At 39.3% G+C, this 16,439-nt stretch overlaps 1 protein-coding gene across 1 annotated transcript in view; it reads right to left on the reverse strand.

Annotated features, from left to right (window-relative positions):
- The window catches only part of LOC137150973 (cilia- and flagella-associated protein 47-like), a 286,880-nt gene that overhangs the window by 224,565 nt on the left and 45,876 nt on the right, over positions 1 to 16,439 (reverse strand). The window contains exons 3-4 of the mRNA XM_067545102.1: positions 16,207 to 16,350; positions 12,951 to 13,124 (exon numbers count right to left, since the gene is read on the reverse strand). Coding sequence (XP_067401203.1) covers positions 12,951 to 13,124; positions 16,207 to 16,350 — 318 coding nt within the window. The remainder of the gene's footprint in view (positions 1 to 12,950; positions 13,125 to 16,206; positions 16,351 to 16,439) is intronic.

Below are 16,439 nucleotides of genomic sequence, written 5' to 3' on the forward strand. Positions count from 1 at the left end.
ACTGAACTTGTTAAACCATTAATAGTGATCTTCAATAAGACTTGGAACAATAGGGAAATTCCAGAAGACTGGAAGAAAGTTAATGTGCCAATTTTTAAAAAGAGTAAATGGGATGCCCTGGTGAATTATATGCCTGACATTGATCCTGAGCAAGATAATGGAGTGGCTGATACAGGACTTGATTAATAATGAACTAAATGAGGGTAATATAATGAATGCAAATTAAAATAGATATATGGAAAATAGATCCCATCAAACTAACTTGATATCATTTTTAATGAGATTATAAATTTGGCTTATAAAGGTAATAGGGTTGATATGATATACTTAGATTTCTATGAGGCATTTGCCTTGACACCACATGACAATTTGATTAAAAAACTAGAAGAATATCAAATTAACATGGCTCACATTAAATAAATTAAAAATTGGCTGATAGGAACTATAGACCAGTCAGCTGCAGCTCAGTCCCTGGAAAAATCATGGAGTAGGTTCTCAAGGAATCCATTTTAAGGCACTTGGAAGAGAGGAAGGTGATCAGGAACAGTCAACTTGGATCACCAAGGTCAAGTCATGTCTGACCAACCTGATTGCCTTCTATGAAGACGTGACTGGTTCTGTGGATGTGGGGAAAGTGCTGGATGTGATATATCTTGACTTTAGCAAAGCTTTTGATACGGTCTCCCACAGTATTCTTAACAGCAAGTTAAAGAAGTGTGGGTTGGATGAATGAACTATAAGGTGCATAGAAAGTTGATTAGATCATCGGGCTCAACGGGTAGTGATCAATGGTTCAATGTCTAGTTGGCAGCTGCTAACAAGCAGAGTGACCCAGGAGTCAGTTCTGGGGCTGGTTTTGTTCAACATCTTCATTAATGCTCTCGAGGATGGGGTGGATTGCACCCTCAGCAAGTTTGCAGATGACACTAAGCTAGGGGGAGTGGTAGATACACTGAAGGGATAGGATACAGAGTGACTTAGAGAAATTAGAGGATTAGGCCAAAAGAAATCTGATGTGGTTCAACAAGGACAAGGGAAGAGTCCTGCACTTAGGACGGAAGAATCCCATGCACTGCTACAGACTGGGGACTGATTGGTTAGGCAGCTGTCCTGCAGAAAAGGATCTGGGGGTTACAGTGGACAAGAAGCTGGATAGGAGTCAACAGTGTACCCTTATTGCCAAGAAGGCTAATGGCATATTTGGCTGTATTAGTGGCAGCATTGCCAGCAGATTGAGGGAAGTGATTATTCCCCTCTATTCAGCATTGGTAAGACCTCATTTGGAGTAATGTGTCCAGTTCTGGGCGCCCCCACCCCCACTACAGGAAGGATGTGGACAAATTGGAGAGTCCAGTGGAGGGCAACAAAAATGATTAGGGAGCTGGAGCACATGACTTATGAGAAGAAGCTGAGGGAACTAGGCTTGATTAGTCTACAGAAGAGAAGAGAAGAAAAGAATGAGGGGGCATTTGATAGAGGCCTTCAGCTACCTGAAGGGGGTTCCAGGGAGGATGGAGCTAGGCTGTTCACAGTGGTGGCAGATGACAGAAAAAGGAGAAATGGTCTCAAGTTGCAGTGGGGAAAGTCAAGGTTGGATATTGGGAAAAACTTTTTTCACTAGGACGGTGGTGAAGCACTGGAATGGGTTACCTAGGGAGGTGGTGGAATCTCCATCCTTAGAGGTCTTTAAGGCCCAGCTTGTTAAAGCCCTGGCTTCAATGATTTAGTGGAGTTGGTCCTGCTTTGAGCAGGGGGTTGAACTAGATGAACGCCTGAGGTCCCTTCCATCCCTAATCCTCTCTGATTCTGTGTAATGGAAACAAAATAAAGGAAAAACACATGAAGATTATACAGTTTTTCAGTATTCATTTAGTATCACATAAGAAACTGCTCTGTGCCCACTACTACATGTGCACAAAATGCTTTATGAATTTTGTTGTGGAGAAGTTTTATATATTGGGTAATCATGAGTAATTCTTTTTATTGCAGTATTTTCTAAAATAGGCTTCAGAGAGTTTCCCTTAGCAGCATTTCCCTGAAGAGGATGACATTCACACACACTCTCTCCAGACCTTGTCATCCCCACCTCCAAAACCAGACAACTTTATGAGTTTTTGATCAAGTGACAAGTCTCATTTTGCTCTCATTAAATTTAGCAAAGAACCAGCTACTTTTTTCCTCAGGTTCACATAGCTGAAGGAAGGACTCCAGTCCACACATGCTTCAGGAGCTTCAATCCCTAAGACCAACCAAATCCAACCAGATGGATGGGGTTTATCTCTGGTGAGAAAACTGGGATTGAAACTGCCACCTCCATAGAAGCACACCCTGGAATCTCAAAGGACCTGCTCATTCCATTGCATAGTCAATCTTGGGTTTGGACTGAGGTAAGAAACTGAGGTCTGTGAAGACTACACCTTTATAGGTTAGACTATTTCTCACGGTGAACTATTTCTATCTGCTTCATGAATGAAAATGGATCTACACCAGACTAACTTCTTTGTTGGAAGCTGTGTGTCTAGGAAGGTGTTGATGGGTGAGGGAACACAACATCCCTTCTATATGAATTAAAACAAATTTTAATCAGAAGGGATTTAAATTTGCTATAACAAGATTTTGACCAGGCCTTTAATCAGGATAATTCTAGAAAGCATTCCAGAAGGATAAAACTCAAAGGGAAAGCCAGTATGATTTACATGATTTACTTTTAAAAAGAAGCAAGTGCAGTATTCTTACTGCATTATCATCACACTTTTATCCAGGAACAGGAAAATACTTTGACATATTGTGATCATAGTCAAATAAATGCTAGGCTTTTGCCCCATGTAAAACACTAAAGGGTTACTTCAAAGGAAAGATCCTATTAAAATCCCACTGCAAAAGTATGCAGATCTAATATGTGACATTTTGCCAAAATCCTGAAATTCAAATCATGTGAAAATTTAATTTCTCTCTCAATTGTCAGCATCATCTGAATTCTAAATGACAAAAGCCACAAAATGGGGGAGAACGTGAGGTTAATATATAATCATTTTATGACTCTGTGGTCTAGCTAGTAGGCTAGTCAATGAATAGCCATATTGGGTTACTGAATTGTGTGAATGGACTGGCTAATTTTAATAGTGGGGAAAGGTGATAAATGAAACAATGACTAGAGATAAGATACCTCCTGGGAAAATACTTCAAGGGTCATTAAGAAAACAATGGGTGAGCTATTAATCAGGAAGTGTCTATCTGCCTAGCTACAGACAGCTTATTTTTCCAGAGATAGGATTTAAGATCACACTAAAGAGTTAAAAAAAAAACCTGCCTAAAGAGGAAGGAGGGGTGAGTGGTCAGCAGCTGCTTGAAAGGACAGCAGGAGAGAGACAGAAAGAGAGAACCTGCAACAGGTCTGCCTGTCTATCTTTCCCAGCCCGAAAGTAGGGGTGCCTGGTCTGAGTGGAACTTACCAAACTTGAAACAAAAGAATAAGATATAAGTAGGACCCAAAGGTGTAGGCTTTTCTTGTTTTAGCCCTTTTCCTACTTGTTATGTGCTGTTGGGTGAATAAACAATACATTGTTTTTGGAAACGCTGTTTTGAATCACCTTGATTAGCTGCTCGTCATATCTCCCAAAGGGAAATCTCCTACAGAGATCATCCTCAATTAGACCTTCTACAGGAGTTGTAGTTGGTAACCAACAGTGCTGCAACCCAGCAATGAAGTCCAGTGGCTGAACTGTGGTAGGGAGACTAGATAGCAAGTGTGAAGAATCAGGACAGGAGGTGGGGGTAATAGGCACCTATATAAGAAAAAGCCCCAAATATTAGGACTGTCCCTATAAAACTGGGACATCTCGTCACCCTAACTGTGGGTTCCGCCTTTGAGAGGGATGACAACAGAGAGGCCTGTCACCTGAGAGTGCACTCAAGTGGAACTGAAAATGCTCAGCTTGCCATGTTACCATGACATATAAGTCTAACCTTATTTGGACAGCAATTGCCTCAGATACAGATGTTATTAAATTAATCTATATGTCTGAAGTAGTTAGTTGACTGAGACATAATCCTGAAGATTTAGGAAAGCACAGATCATGATCCCTTTGGAACTGCAATTTTATACAGTAATACCTGTTATTAAACTGACTTAACCCTTGCACAAGATGGGCAAAGTCAAAACATTTTAGATTCCTTAATAGTGCCCATATTACTATTTGAAAAACAATAATACAATACTCATTGCTTTCAATGAGTTTGTTGAGTGCAGAAAGAGTGTACACACCCTCTTCAAGACTAGCAGCAGAGGATTCTTGACTGAATCAGACAATGTCCCATAGAGATGCAATCTGAAGCCTGGCCCTTCCCTGCATCTGCTTCAAAGTCATAGAGTTTAAGGCCAGAAAGAACCACTAGATCATCTAGCCTGTCCTCTTGTTTAACACAGATCACCAACACCTAGCAGCAGCACACTAAACCCAGCAACCATACGGAGACCAAAGTATTACAACCTACACAAGGCTAGACTATTATATGCCACAGCCAGAATATAGGAGAGACTGAGGTGCACCAGTGCCTAAACTCCCCTTCTCCTCCACAATGGCAGGAGAATGATTATATGAGATATACCCAGATAATCCTGGCAAGTGACCTGCACATACATGCTGCAAAGGAAGGCAAAAACCCTTTCACTGATATTCTGACATGGGGAAAATTCCTTCTCAATTCCACATATGGTGATCAGTTAGACCCTGAGCATGTGAGCAAGAATGAGCTAGCCAAGCACCTGAGAGAGAGCGCTTGGTGCCACCTCAGAGCCCTACCCTCTCTACCCAATATCTCATCTCTATCCATGGCCATCCTGGATGCTTCAGGGAAATGGGATAAAAAACCCTCCCAGAATACACAGAGGGGGGAAATTCCTTCCTCACCCCTGCAGGTGGTTGGCTGAAACCCTGAAGCATAAGATTTAGGAATGTAAGTCATAAACTGGAAGTGAGCCCCACGGCTATTGAGCCCTACCCCCCTACCATCACAAGTTACTTCATCAGACAGCTGCACTCACAAATTTGTCTCTCTTTAAACTAAGGCCTGGTCTACACTAGAGAGTTTTGTCAACAAAAGTCAGCTTTTGTCGACAAAGCAGTGCTGGTGTACACTGCAATCACCACACCACCCCCCAACAAAATTGCCCTGTTTTTTCAACAAAATAAAGCCACTTCAATGAGAGATGTAGGGCTTTTGTCCACACAGCTAGGGTGATGCAGTGTCAGTTCTGTCATTCAAAGCCCAAGCCCAGGGCAGCTGGTTCCCACTCCAGGTTGGGAGCAGGGCGAGAAGCCCGGGCTGCTGCAAGCCCAGATTGCCGGAGCCCATCTCCTGGCTGCGAACTGGCACCAGGGAAGCTGTGGGCAGTTGGAGTCTGCATCCCGGTGGATAGGGAAGAAGCCCTAGGCAGCTTCTCCGCCTGCTCCCAGACAGGAGCTGGGGGGGGTCGAGAAGCTGGGGTAGCTGGACTCCACTCCTCAGGGACGAGAAGCCCCAGGCTGCTTCCCCCTGAGAATAGGGAGGAGTGTAGCCTATAGAACTAGCCTGCTTGTTTGCATTATTATTAGAGATATTTTTCATATATATTTTGATATGATTGTGTGATTAAATAATAAAATATTTTATTCAGCTGTAATGCAAAGTACCTTCCAGGACACATCCTGGATGACAGCTACCATTAGTATATATATAAATTCAACCTTTGGCTTAGATAAGTATTAATGTATAACAGGATAAGACATATATGGTCATAACCTTTACCCTAGATAAGTCAAGAGACATTAAAAGGGGAAGGGGCTGTCCCCGGTTACGCCCAATAAACTTTACAAGAACACCACAGAACCCACAATAAGCTAGAAATAACAAAGGTGAGATAAAAGACCACCTGGAAAAGGATGTGGATACGTCAATAATACGTACGAACCTAGTAGCCAATAGACCAGTGTTTCTTAACCTATGGTTTTAGAGGGGTCGCAAGTGCAGAGCTGGTATTGGGGGTGGCAAGAAAGGCAATTGCCTGGAGCCACAGGGGCGCCATGAAACTAAGTTACATGCCTCAGCCCCGTGGGGGCGGGACTCAGGCTTCAGGGGTACAGTAGTTTGGAAAGGTTAAGAACCACTGCAATAGACTATATGTACCCCAAAAGTTTGGAGGTAGAAAGGCCAAGTATGGGCCTGGAAGGAGGATCCATATTCTTGGGGGTATAAGAAAGATCAAATCCAGCTCATTGGGGCAGTCGACTGTCAGCTACCCCTGCTTGAAATTTTATTTAGTGTTAAGATTCATTCTTTTATTTTATATTCTTAAAGTTGTCATGTTGTAATGTTAGTCTTAGCTTATAGCTCTTAGCTTTGAAGCAGTGCTTATTCCACTCAACTCCAACTTGAGAAATTAGACATCTCTTTCAACCAAGTCCAGGAGTGTGAGTATACTAGTTTAAAGCATATCATAGATATATATATCAAATAAGTCTTTAAATTTAAGATTGTATGAATCCATTATCCATTTGATTATTCATTTTATTTTCTTTATATCAGTCATTTGTTTATTATTTTATGTTATCTTAATAAATTTATAAATTATACAAATATTGGTTATCACTGGAATTTTTCCTGTGTTGCACCCGGGGTCCTTATAAAACTCACTTGAAGCCTGATTAAGGATACGAACCTCATGATCCTTTAATTAAATTAATGGCAAACCTATTACCTATTCAATAAATTAATAACCATAAAATCAGGCTACAGGAGGGAAGCCCCGGGAGGCTTTCCTTGCCTCCTGATGGGAAACAGAGATGGTAGAAGCCTGGGGCTGGCTCCTGGCGGGAACAGGGAGTGGAGACAGGGATAGCCCCCCCTGGGAGCCAGTCTGTGGGGCTCCCAGCAGGGAGCTGAAAGTCCGATCTCTCAGCTGATACTGCCCCTCTTAGGTCAGTGGAAGTGATCCTGGGAGGGATGTAATTACTGCAGTGGCTGTAAGTAGACATACGTTTTGTCAACTTAGTTTTTGAGTGTAGACAAGGCCTAATTAAGTTGTTTGCCCTCTTCACTGTGGACAGACTTTTAAAACTACAATCTAGTGCTTAGTGTCCTTCAAAGTCAAAATAAATATGTTAATTGGATGGTAAATCCTATGGTCAGGGCTCTGGGCAGAATTATTATATATAATATAGCAGCAGCCAGGGCTCCTGAGCAAGATAAGGGACCTGTTATGCTAGGTGATATGCAAACACAAAGGTAAACTGTCTGTGTCCAAAAGAGCCTACCATCTAAGTCTACGAGCAATCTATGAAGAATGGGAGATAATCAAATATATACTTGGCTTATATACATAGATAAATTAGCAATGTATCATGTTTGTATTATAAGAAAATATCAACTCTTCCCAACTGCCCTTAAGCCTAACCATTGCAGTTAGCTGATTTTTTGTAGGGGATGGGGTGGGGGGAACCATATCTTGAGAAGCGATTTCAAAGAGAGGGTATTAACTTTGCAAATCAGTTAAGGGAGGGCATTCTATCCATAAGGGGTAACAAAAAAGAAAATACGAAGACATTTATGGAAAGAGCAAGGAAGAAGAAGAAGGAGGCTGCCAACACTTACAGAGTAGATGGGATAAAAGAGAAGAATGTGGATAAATATAAAGGGGCAGAACTGCGGAGCTCCTTCATGGGCTGTGAAGGGCTAGGGGGTGGGGAATGAGGAATTCAAACTTCTCTTCCCCAAATCTGAGGTGACTTCTGACTCTGCCCAAGTTAGAGAGACGTTAAATACAAGCTGGAAACCCTGCTCAGTACCAAAAACCTTAATCTTCTTCAAGGTACTGAATACCAACACCAGGTGCCCATGCCTTTTGGAATGCCAAAAGCCCTAAATGATCCCTTCCCAGATGCCAAAATCTTAGTCCTGACAACTTTAACAATGTAGTTATTCTTCGATACAAAAATCCACATCATGCTGAAAGTGTAAAATTTGGAGCAGGATAAAATAAACTGAATATCAACATAAATAAACGATGGAAAAAACCACTATTCTGATTAGAGTGGACTGGGAAGACGGATAGGACTTTGTGCATGAGGACCGTCACATACTTCTGGACTCCCTGATGTGCAATTTTGATCTAATGTGCTGCATAAGACAAAGCCTTGCCTAAGATATATAAGTACTTTTAGCAGTAGAAAATACTTCATCAAGCTTAAAATAACTGTAAATAAAAGTTTTTGCATTGTCTTTTGTCACTGAAATCTTTGTAGATAGGTATGCAGTTAAAATACATACTTGTACTTAAGGTGGGATCTTCAAAGATGCCTCAGTGAGTCAGGCATGCAACTCCCACTGAATCCCAATAGGATTTGGGCATCTAACTCATTTAGTTGACTTTGAAAATACCAGCCTTATTTGGATTGATGGATAGGTACATAAGCATTCAAACCATTGATGTAGACTAAAACATGTATTCCCTTCTTCAGATATGAATAATATGTTCACCTGGCAGTTGAAGGAAAAGCAAATTTTCATTCAAGTTTCAGTGAGAAAAGGATTTGTTTGCTTGACTTAGAAAAAAAGGAACTTTTATCGATCTCATTCTATTGAACCCCGTCCTATGTTTGGGCTGCACAACTCAGAGATACATAGTGATTATTAGGAAGCTGGGGAATATATGAACAATATAATTAGCTTTTTAATTAAATGACCTTTTTATTAAATAAATGATTAAATATATCTTATTATGAAAATGGAACACTGATGTTGATTTACACCCCTAAAGACAAAATTACCTAACTTCTAAGTGCTAATTGGGCAGTAAAATCTTTATGAACATAGCTGTAAATTATTATGGCTTCCCAACTTCTGGTATATTTCAGTATTAAGAACCTCACTCCTAACTTGAACTTTATTGTTGGGGAGAATGAGCTATATTATTTTTTTTATAAATATCATATACACCTCAGTTTCCCTATGTGATATTATCATGCCTAGCTGCACAGAGTGAAATAAAGACAGTAGAAACCAATGGGAAATGAAACCCATGGCAAAGATAAAGTACTGTGAGAGAATATCAAGGTTCCTTAGGGAAAATGGGAAAGCTCCTAATTGGGGAAAATCACTAGTTTGGCTCCAACTACACTTTCAAAGTTCATTCTTCCCAATCCTGGGCCTAGGAATAAAGGACATACTAAAATCTTAAAGATGCTGATCTACGGAAGAAGGGGTGGGATGGAGATGGGGGCTGAATGCGCTCTCAGCCGCTGCCCAAGGGGGAACAGTTGACACACACAGAGTCACAGACAATATGCTGCAGATCAGGGCAGGGCAGGGCAGTCTGCTTCTCCAAATCCAGATGGAGGTAACTGGGCCAAGGGATGTCACAGTTCAGGGCAACTGAACCTGTATTCCCTCTCTGTGGTCCCCCAGGCACCCACTCCAGGTTTCTGGCTCCTCAGTCATTACTTGGGCAGAGACATATGTCTCTTTTCTTCTGGATTGTAGTTTTTCCAGGCTGCACAGTTCCCTGCCTACACTGTGATATTCCCAGCAAGGCAGACTGCCTAAATAGGCCAGAGTTTGTGGTTTGGTTTCTTTCCAAAGGCTATGAACAGCTGTAATTGCCAGCAGTTATAATTTAGAACACAGCCCTTTATAAGGGAGCAGATTTATTCTTAAGGTGAAAGAACTGCAGAGAAAACATATTAAACAATAAAATAACCAATGCACATGCTAAAACCTACCAAAGGTCATCCCAGCTCCAACTTCAGGCTCTGGTAGATGTCAGTCCTTCAAAACCCGCAACAGAGTTTTCCCATTATAAGTTCATAACTGTCCCAGATTCAGAAAAACTGTGAATACTTCATTCTTTCCTTTTTACAGTTTGGGCCATGTAACAGATTATCAACAGACAAAGGCCCACTCCTCACGGAGTGGCTGTGGTTTTGCACAACCTTGACTGGGGAATTTGCATTCACCTCACCCTAGATATTTCCCAGGACTCCACTTCATACATTACCCCAAAAGTCCTTTCTTGTCTAGCACATTATTTAATATAGTACTTTGATCATTTAGGTCTTACATCACATCTCCGCCATAAGAGGTTACATACAATTCCAGGCCACAATAATACATAAACTTTGTATTTAGTACAATAGACCCCCAAAGATATTTAAATTTAATTTAGTAAGATTCTTCAAGGATATTTTAGGAAAATGCCATATCTGTTATAAAAGCTTGTGGTATAAATAAGACCCACATGTACAGGCCTTTCTTGTTTGCTCTTTATGTTATATATCTTTGTGTAAACAACTAATGGTTTGTTTTGAAAAAGCTGTTTCTGGGGCCATTTTAATCAGGTCAGAAGGAAAAGGGCTTACAGGTGCCAAACACAGTTGGGCCTCTTGTGTTAATATTGTTGGGAAACGGGGGGCTGGCCCAGAGATGCAGACCAAGAGTGACTGGACACCAGAGTTCCACCCTTGAGAGAGGTATAGGAAGCCAGGCCTCTCACATCAAGGTTGTAGCTGAGAGGGACTGAAAAGATCTAAAGTGCAGCTCACGCTCTAATGGTGACCACTGTACATAATACAATATATTAACTATTAAAAAATGTAGAGAAATTCATTTTGAGATCTGAAATAGGAAGTTTTCTTCCATTTCAATGGCACAAAAACACGGAGTGATTAATTCACAGGAAATAGGGAAAAGTTAAAAGATAATTTTGTCAATTGTCAAATATATTCTAATAGCTTCTTTGAAAGATAATATTATAAACTCTGTATTCAAATATATTCTGACCGAAAGACCTTAAAGAGATTGAAAAGAAAAACATGGAAGCTACTAAAGCACAAAGAGTTTATTTCTTACACTGTTTTGTGGCTTGAACAGTGAACATAAGGCAAAAACTCATTCTATGGTTTATTATATTTATTAAATGTAAATATTCCTTTCATAATTGAAAATTTACATGGATAAAACATGGGCTTAAGGAAAATAGTTTTACCCTACTACTTAGAAGTAGCATCAAACCAACAGGATAATATTGTATGCTCATGTAAAGTACCCGACATGGTACAGGGAACTTTTTTCAATGATTTATAATTTTTGGAGCATGATGCCACAGTGCTATTAACGTAATTCTACACCAGCATTGATATAACATTTTCACCTGCACTACAAGCTTTGGTTTAGTCTGCTGCATTCAACAGTTTCAACTCTGAGAAATCCCATCAACAGAAATTATCAAAGCAGCAGTGGCAGAGTAAATAACTAGGGTTGACGTATTTCTCCTATGCTATAGAATGAAATAAACTTGCTCAAGTCCATTGGTCAAGGTATCATTTTTGTTGATTACAATAGTATAAATGTGCAGTCTAGAGTGGGAAACAGATTCTGTGTGTGCAGAAATGAAATCCTCTTTCATGTATGCACTATAGCAAGATCCAGCTAAACAGTGGTAACACTATTGAATACTTAGTATTTGATTTCAGCTACCCTTCACCACAAGGGTGGGAGAGAGTTCAAGGAGCTTCTTCTCCCTCTTGCACACATGCACATAGGGCAGACAGAAACTTAGTGCTTCAGCAACTCTTGACCACAATGGGATTGACAGCACAATCCAGGGTGATATACACATCAAGGCATAGGGAAGGGGTAAATGAGGCAGAGGAATATCCAGGGTCTCACTCAACTGTACATGGGCCAGTTGGCGGAGGCCAGCACTAGCAAAGCACATGTTAAATCTCAAAAAACAAACAAACAAACAAACAAACAAAAAACTGTAATAGATGCTCCCTGGTGAAGTATCTGAGAGTCCATTTTCCTGCCCCTAGATTCCACAGATAGAACCCCTATAGCAAGTACTATGCTACAATACCTTTCCCACACCTCTGCACCCACCCTCCTCTGCCCTCACAACCCTTTCTGCTCAACTTTAAAAGCCACAAAAGAGCTCTTAGTGTTTTTTTATTCACTAAGGTCCAAATCTCCCATGAGTAGTATTAGAAAACTTTTTCTGAGACTGGAAAGGAAAGAGATAGTCCTCTGATTCTGCCCCAATCCTCAGCCATCTCCTGCCTGTTGGAATGCAGGAAACAACTGGTTCTGCTACTTGGAAGTCCTAAATAGCCACAAAAGAGAGTATAGAACTTGCCTCTAATAGTGTACAGACAATTTACCATTCTAGACACATTGCATGGGGAGAAGATACCTATGCCTATGTACATTTTTTAATACTTTCTACTATGAAAGACTCTTGTGACTATTTTTAAGGCACTCTTAGATCTCCATTGTTTACAACATGAAGGCAGAATTATGGTTTCATAAGGCAACTGTAAATCTGGCATTTCCTTACTTTCCAGCTCTTGATGATACAACCTAAATAGCTTTCTTTTAACACAGGGCTTTTTTTATATTAATAGAAATTTTGTATTAAATGATATATGTATGACTAATAGAAGCCATTGTTAAAATGTCATTTTAGCTAAGACCTAACTATCTTTGAGCATTCACAGTTTTGGAATACTGAGATTTCTAAGCTCTAGATGCAGAACCCCTTCACAAGCTACTCAAGCTACACAAGCTACACAAGGCTGACAAAAGCTGCAGTAATTAATTTTTTTATTAGAAAATAGACTTCTCTAAATCCACTTGTAAAATATACTGAGTGAAAAGAGTGAAAAACAAAAGTATTAAATTATTTAATAGTAAGAAACAATCAAACCATTCTTCATGAAATATATAATAAAATCATGTACTAGTAAAAAAGAATTCCTCCCTATGGAAACGTCAAATATAGTAATAACAAGCTAAATCCTATTAGATATAGAAACAATTTCTTGCTGCCACATGAAAATTAATATGTTTCTTTGTTATTTTCACACCATTTACATCCTCTTGGACAAATACACGCATATTCTAATGTTCCACAACTTTACCTTGTACGTCAACTTGTTCTTAGTATAATTGGGCACCATTAAGACCTTCTGAGTAATTTGTCTCACTTGGCAGTCTATCACGATATGATCCAGGGCAAGAGGTTTCTTCCCTATTCCCTTAAGGCCAAAGATGTGTTCAGTGCCATCTGTTTCATTTTGTAGAATAAGCTTGCCCTGTGACAAAGAAAGAAATAAGGAGGTTTTCAGCACTGTGAGAGTCTTGCATGGTTGCCAAACAAACTCCTAATTAATCTGGAATCCAGGTAGTGAAATAAGCTTTCCGAGAGCAGCCTGTTGACTTTCCAGCTCATATGTAAACACTTCTGCTGAATTAATGAAGACAAACTTAAGGAAGAAAGCCTTTTTTTTTTCCTAATTTTTCTATATTACAGAGTTAGCAGTATAGTGCCTCATGTATATTAATTATACACTTGTTTACTTCTACTCAGCAAAGAAATATACCTTCCAAGAAAATATTTTCTGAGCCATCACTATTCCTAATTAACATGAAAAACTGGGAGAGAGAGGTACTTTCTTTGTTCCAGTAGTACCCATCTAGAAGAATCCTGTGCAAGAGATGGCTCCTGGTATCAAACTTTTTGAGTCAATTGTATTTACCATGCAAAAGAAAGAAAGAGACAACACTTACTTTTGCTTTTGTGTGTTATATAAATCCCCTTACACAATAAATTACAAATAAAATTTGCCCATGTAAGTTTTTTAGTCCTACAGGAAAAATCATATACTTCAACATAATTGCTGGTTTTCACAGAATAACTTTGCCTAATAGCTTTGCCCACTACAGTGATTAGAATACTAATAGCATTTGGGGAAATTACAAAACTAAAAATAAGATCATTAGTATCCACGCTCAAAACCTGTGAATTTTACTCCCCTCTTTGAACCATAACTACAGAGACACATTTATGGATAAAACTAAACAGTAAAATCTTAAAAGTATTAAGTAACAAGGCTGAAGCTGACCTGTTTGTAACTCACATTTTTTGGCTATTTAAATTTTGAGCAGATTTAAATCAATGGCATGGGAGGAAGATACTTTGCATCTTGCTAAAATTGCCGGTCAGTGGAATTTGGCCCCAAAGGGAGTGATTTTTGACAGATGGTTAAAAAAAAATCAAGACCCTTCTGAAAACCATCAGTTTATTTAATGATATAGTCTGGAAGGCTTGGAATGAATTCCTGTGGATTATAATTTTAAAAGAAAGAAGAAGAAAATTCAATCAACATCAGAACTACGCACTGAACTCCAGCATCCATAGCTTTCTTTCATAAGCTAACCCCATTTTTGGGATCTTCATTGCGGTAGGAAAAACATAGAGCAGATACATCAATATGACACTAAGAGAGAAAGAGAGCTGTAAGAATATTGAGAGCAGGGACTTACTCGTGAAGTCACCACAACAATGAGAACCTGCACGGAAATATGGACTCCATTCAAGTCAATGACAAGGTTCCCGTTGACTTCTAGTGGTGAAATCCTGCCTCCACTGAGTACAGACAAAGGTATTAAACTAGTCCTGACCTGTTGTGTTCAGGAATCTACATGTGATACACATTTGCTGAGTATAGGGTGACCAGACATCCCAATATTAGGGGCTTTGTCTTATATACACAACTATGCTCCCCTTGGCCAAAAAAAAAAGTGTCCCGATTTTTCACACTTGCTATCTGGTCACCCTAGCTGAGTATGTGCACACACACTGAATGCTTTATAAATACATATATTACATCATATATCCAAATTGTATTCTCATGTACACTGCAGTAACTCCACTGAAGCCAGCGAAGTTGCACAAGTCTAACAGAATAAGATATGGCTATCCACACAGACATTATATTCTCCCAAGCAAAAATATTGTGCAGTATCTGTGCCTAACAAATAAATAATAAATTAATAATAATACTGGTGTAATATTAAGAATGAGAAACCAAACACTCAAAAGTTAGAAAATACAGAGTTAAGCATAAATATTCAACTAATCTAACCCTTCATACATATCCTTTAAAATGTGTCTTCTCTGTATATCCCATATTATTTTTTCAAGTGCAACATATAATTCAAACATACAAAAAGAAATCAATAATTGTTAAGGATAAATCACACCCAACTCAAACGTGCATAAAATAGGAAATGTAGAGTACAACAACACAATCATCTTAACTCTGCTATCTGTGTAATGAGAGTGTCCCCAGGGAATAATTCCATATTCCCTAGCTTGGGTTGTTTTAGTTTAGGTGAGATTTGTCCTTAGGACTGTTAACTGTTCTAGGAGGGTTTGTATTTTTGTTACTGGATTTGTGAAATGCATTATATTGAGGTTAGTAAGGAGTATGACTGACTATTGTACAGTTTGTGAGTAGTAATTATTTTGTGTTAGGCAAAGAAGTGGTACTGTAAATGTGTTTTTGCATGGCATCCCAACCACCGGAGTAGCTCAGCTAGTGCACAGGTAAGTATGCACAAACTGCTTCCTGTTAAAAGATGAAACAGCCCTAGGGTGACCCAATAGCAAGAGTGAAAAATCAGGACAAGGGATGAGGGGTAATAGGCACCTATACAAGACCAAGCCCCGAATATCAGATCTGTCTCTATAAAATCAGGACTTCTGGTCATCTCAAACTGACCTTACCTTGGCATGTACTTCATAATATCCAGAATGACAACTACTATAGGGACAGAGTGCCTGGGAATTCCCCCCAATTAGTGAGCAATGACTTAACTAGTAATGGAAATCAATTAATGAACTAATATAACATCCATCCCTGTAGAATCCCCAAGGCATATATGTGCAATGAGTGATGCTAAATGTTATTAAGGAATCTTAAAATTGGCATTTTTCTAAATGTACTGATTAAAAAAATTAAATAATGTGTATTTAAATTAAGGCTGGAATGTACTATACATATTTGTAATTAAATTATTTTCAATTTGTATAGAATACCTAATACATTTATTAAAATTGGGTGGGCAGAGAGAGAGAGAGAGGGGAAGGACCAGGAGAAAAGATAAATTAACCATACATAATGTTAGCTCAAGCTCCACTGAAGGCAGTTTATTTCATGTACATCCTCAGGGAAAAGTCTTGCCCTGAATAACTCTGATTCAGAAAATCACTTAAGCATATGCTTAACGTTAAACACCTGCTTAAGGGCTTTGCTGAATTGGAGTGCAGGTGCAAGTTTTATGCATAGCAGCACTTCTTATAAAGGCTGAAATCACTTCTCTTTCTCTTACCATAGTTACACACTCAGCAATAGGCTTGAACATGAGAGGATATTGAGTTGTTTCACCTGGACCAACATATATGAGAGGAGGGCCATAAAAACAATGTCCCTCTAGAATTGCTTGAAGTTTCCAGTCCTGATTAGACATGTTACTCTGCAAAAAACAAAAACAAATAAAGAAACAAAAAACACAGATGTCATCCAAAAGGGACATTTAGAGCTACAACATAAATTCAGCTGCAA

Source organism: Emydura macquarii, unplaced genomic scaffold (assembly GCF_026122565.2).
Source record: "Emydura macquarii macquarii isolate MOO-44397 ecotype Brisbane River unplaced genomic scaffold, CSIRO-AGI_Emac_v2 contig_1043, whole genome shotgun sequence".
NCBI lineage: Eukaryota > Metazoa > Chordata > Testudines > Chelidae > Emydura > Emydura macquarii.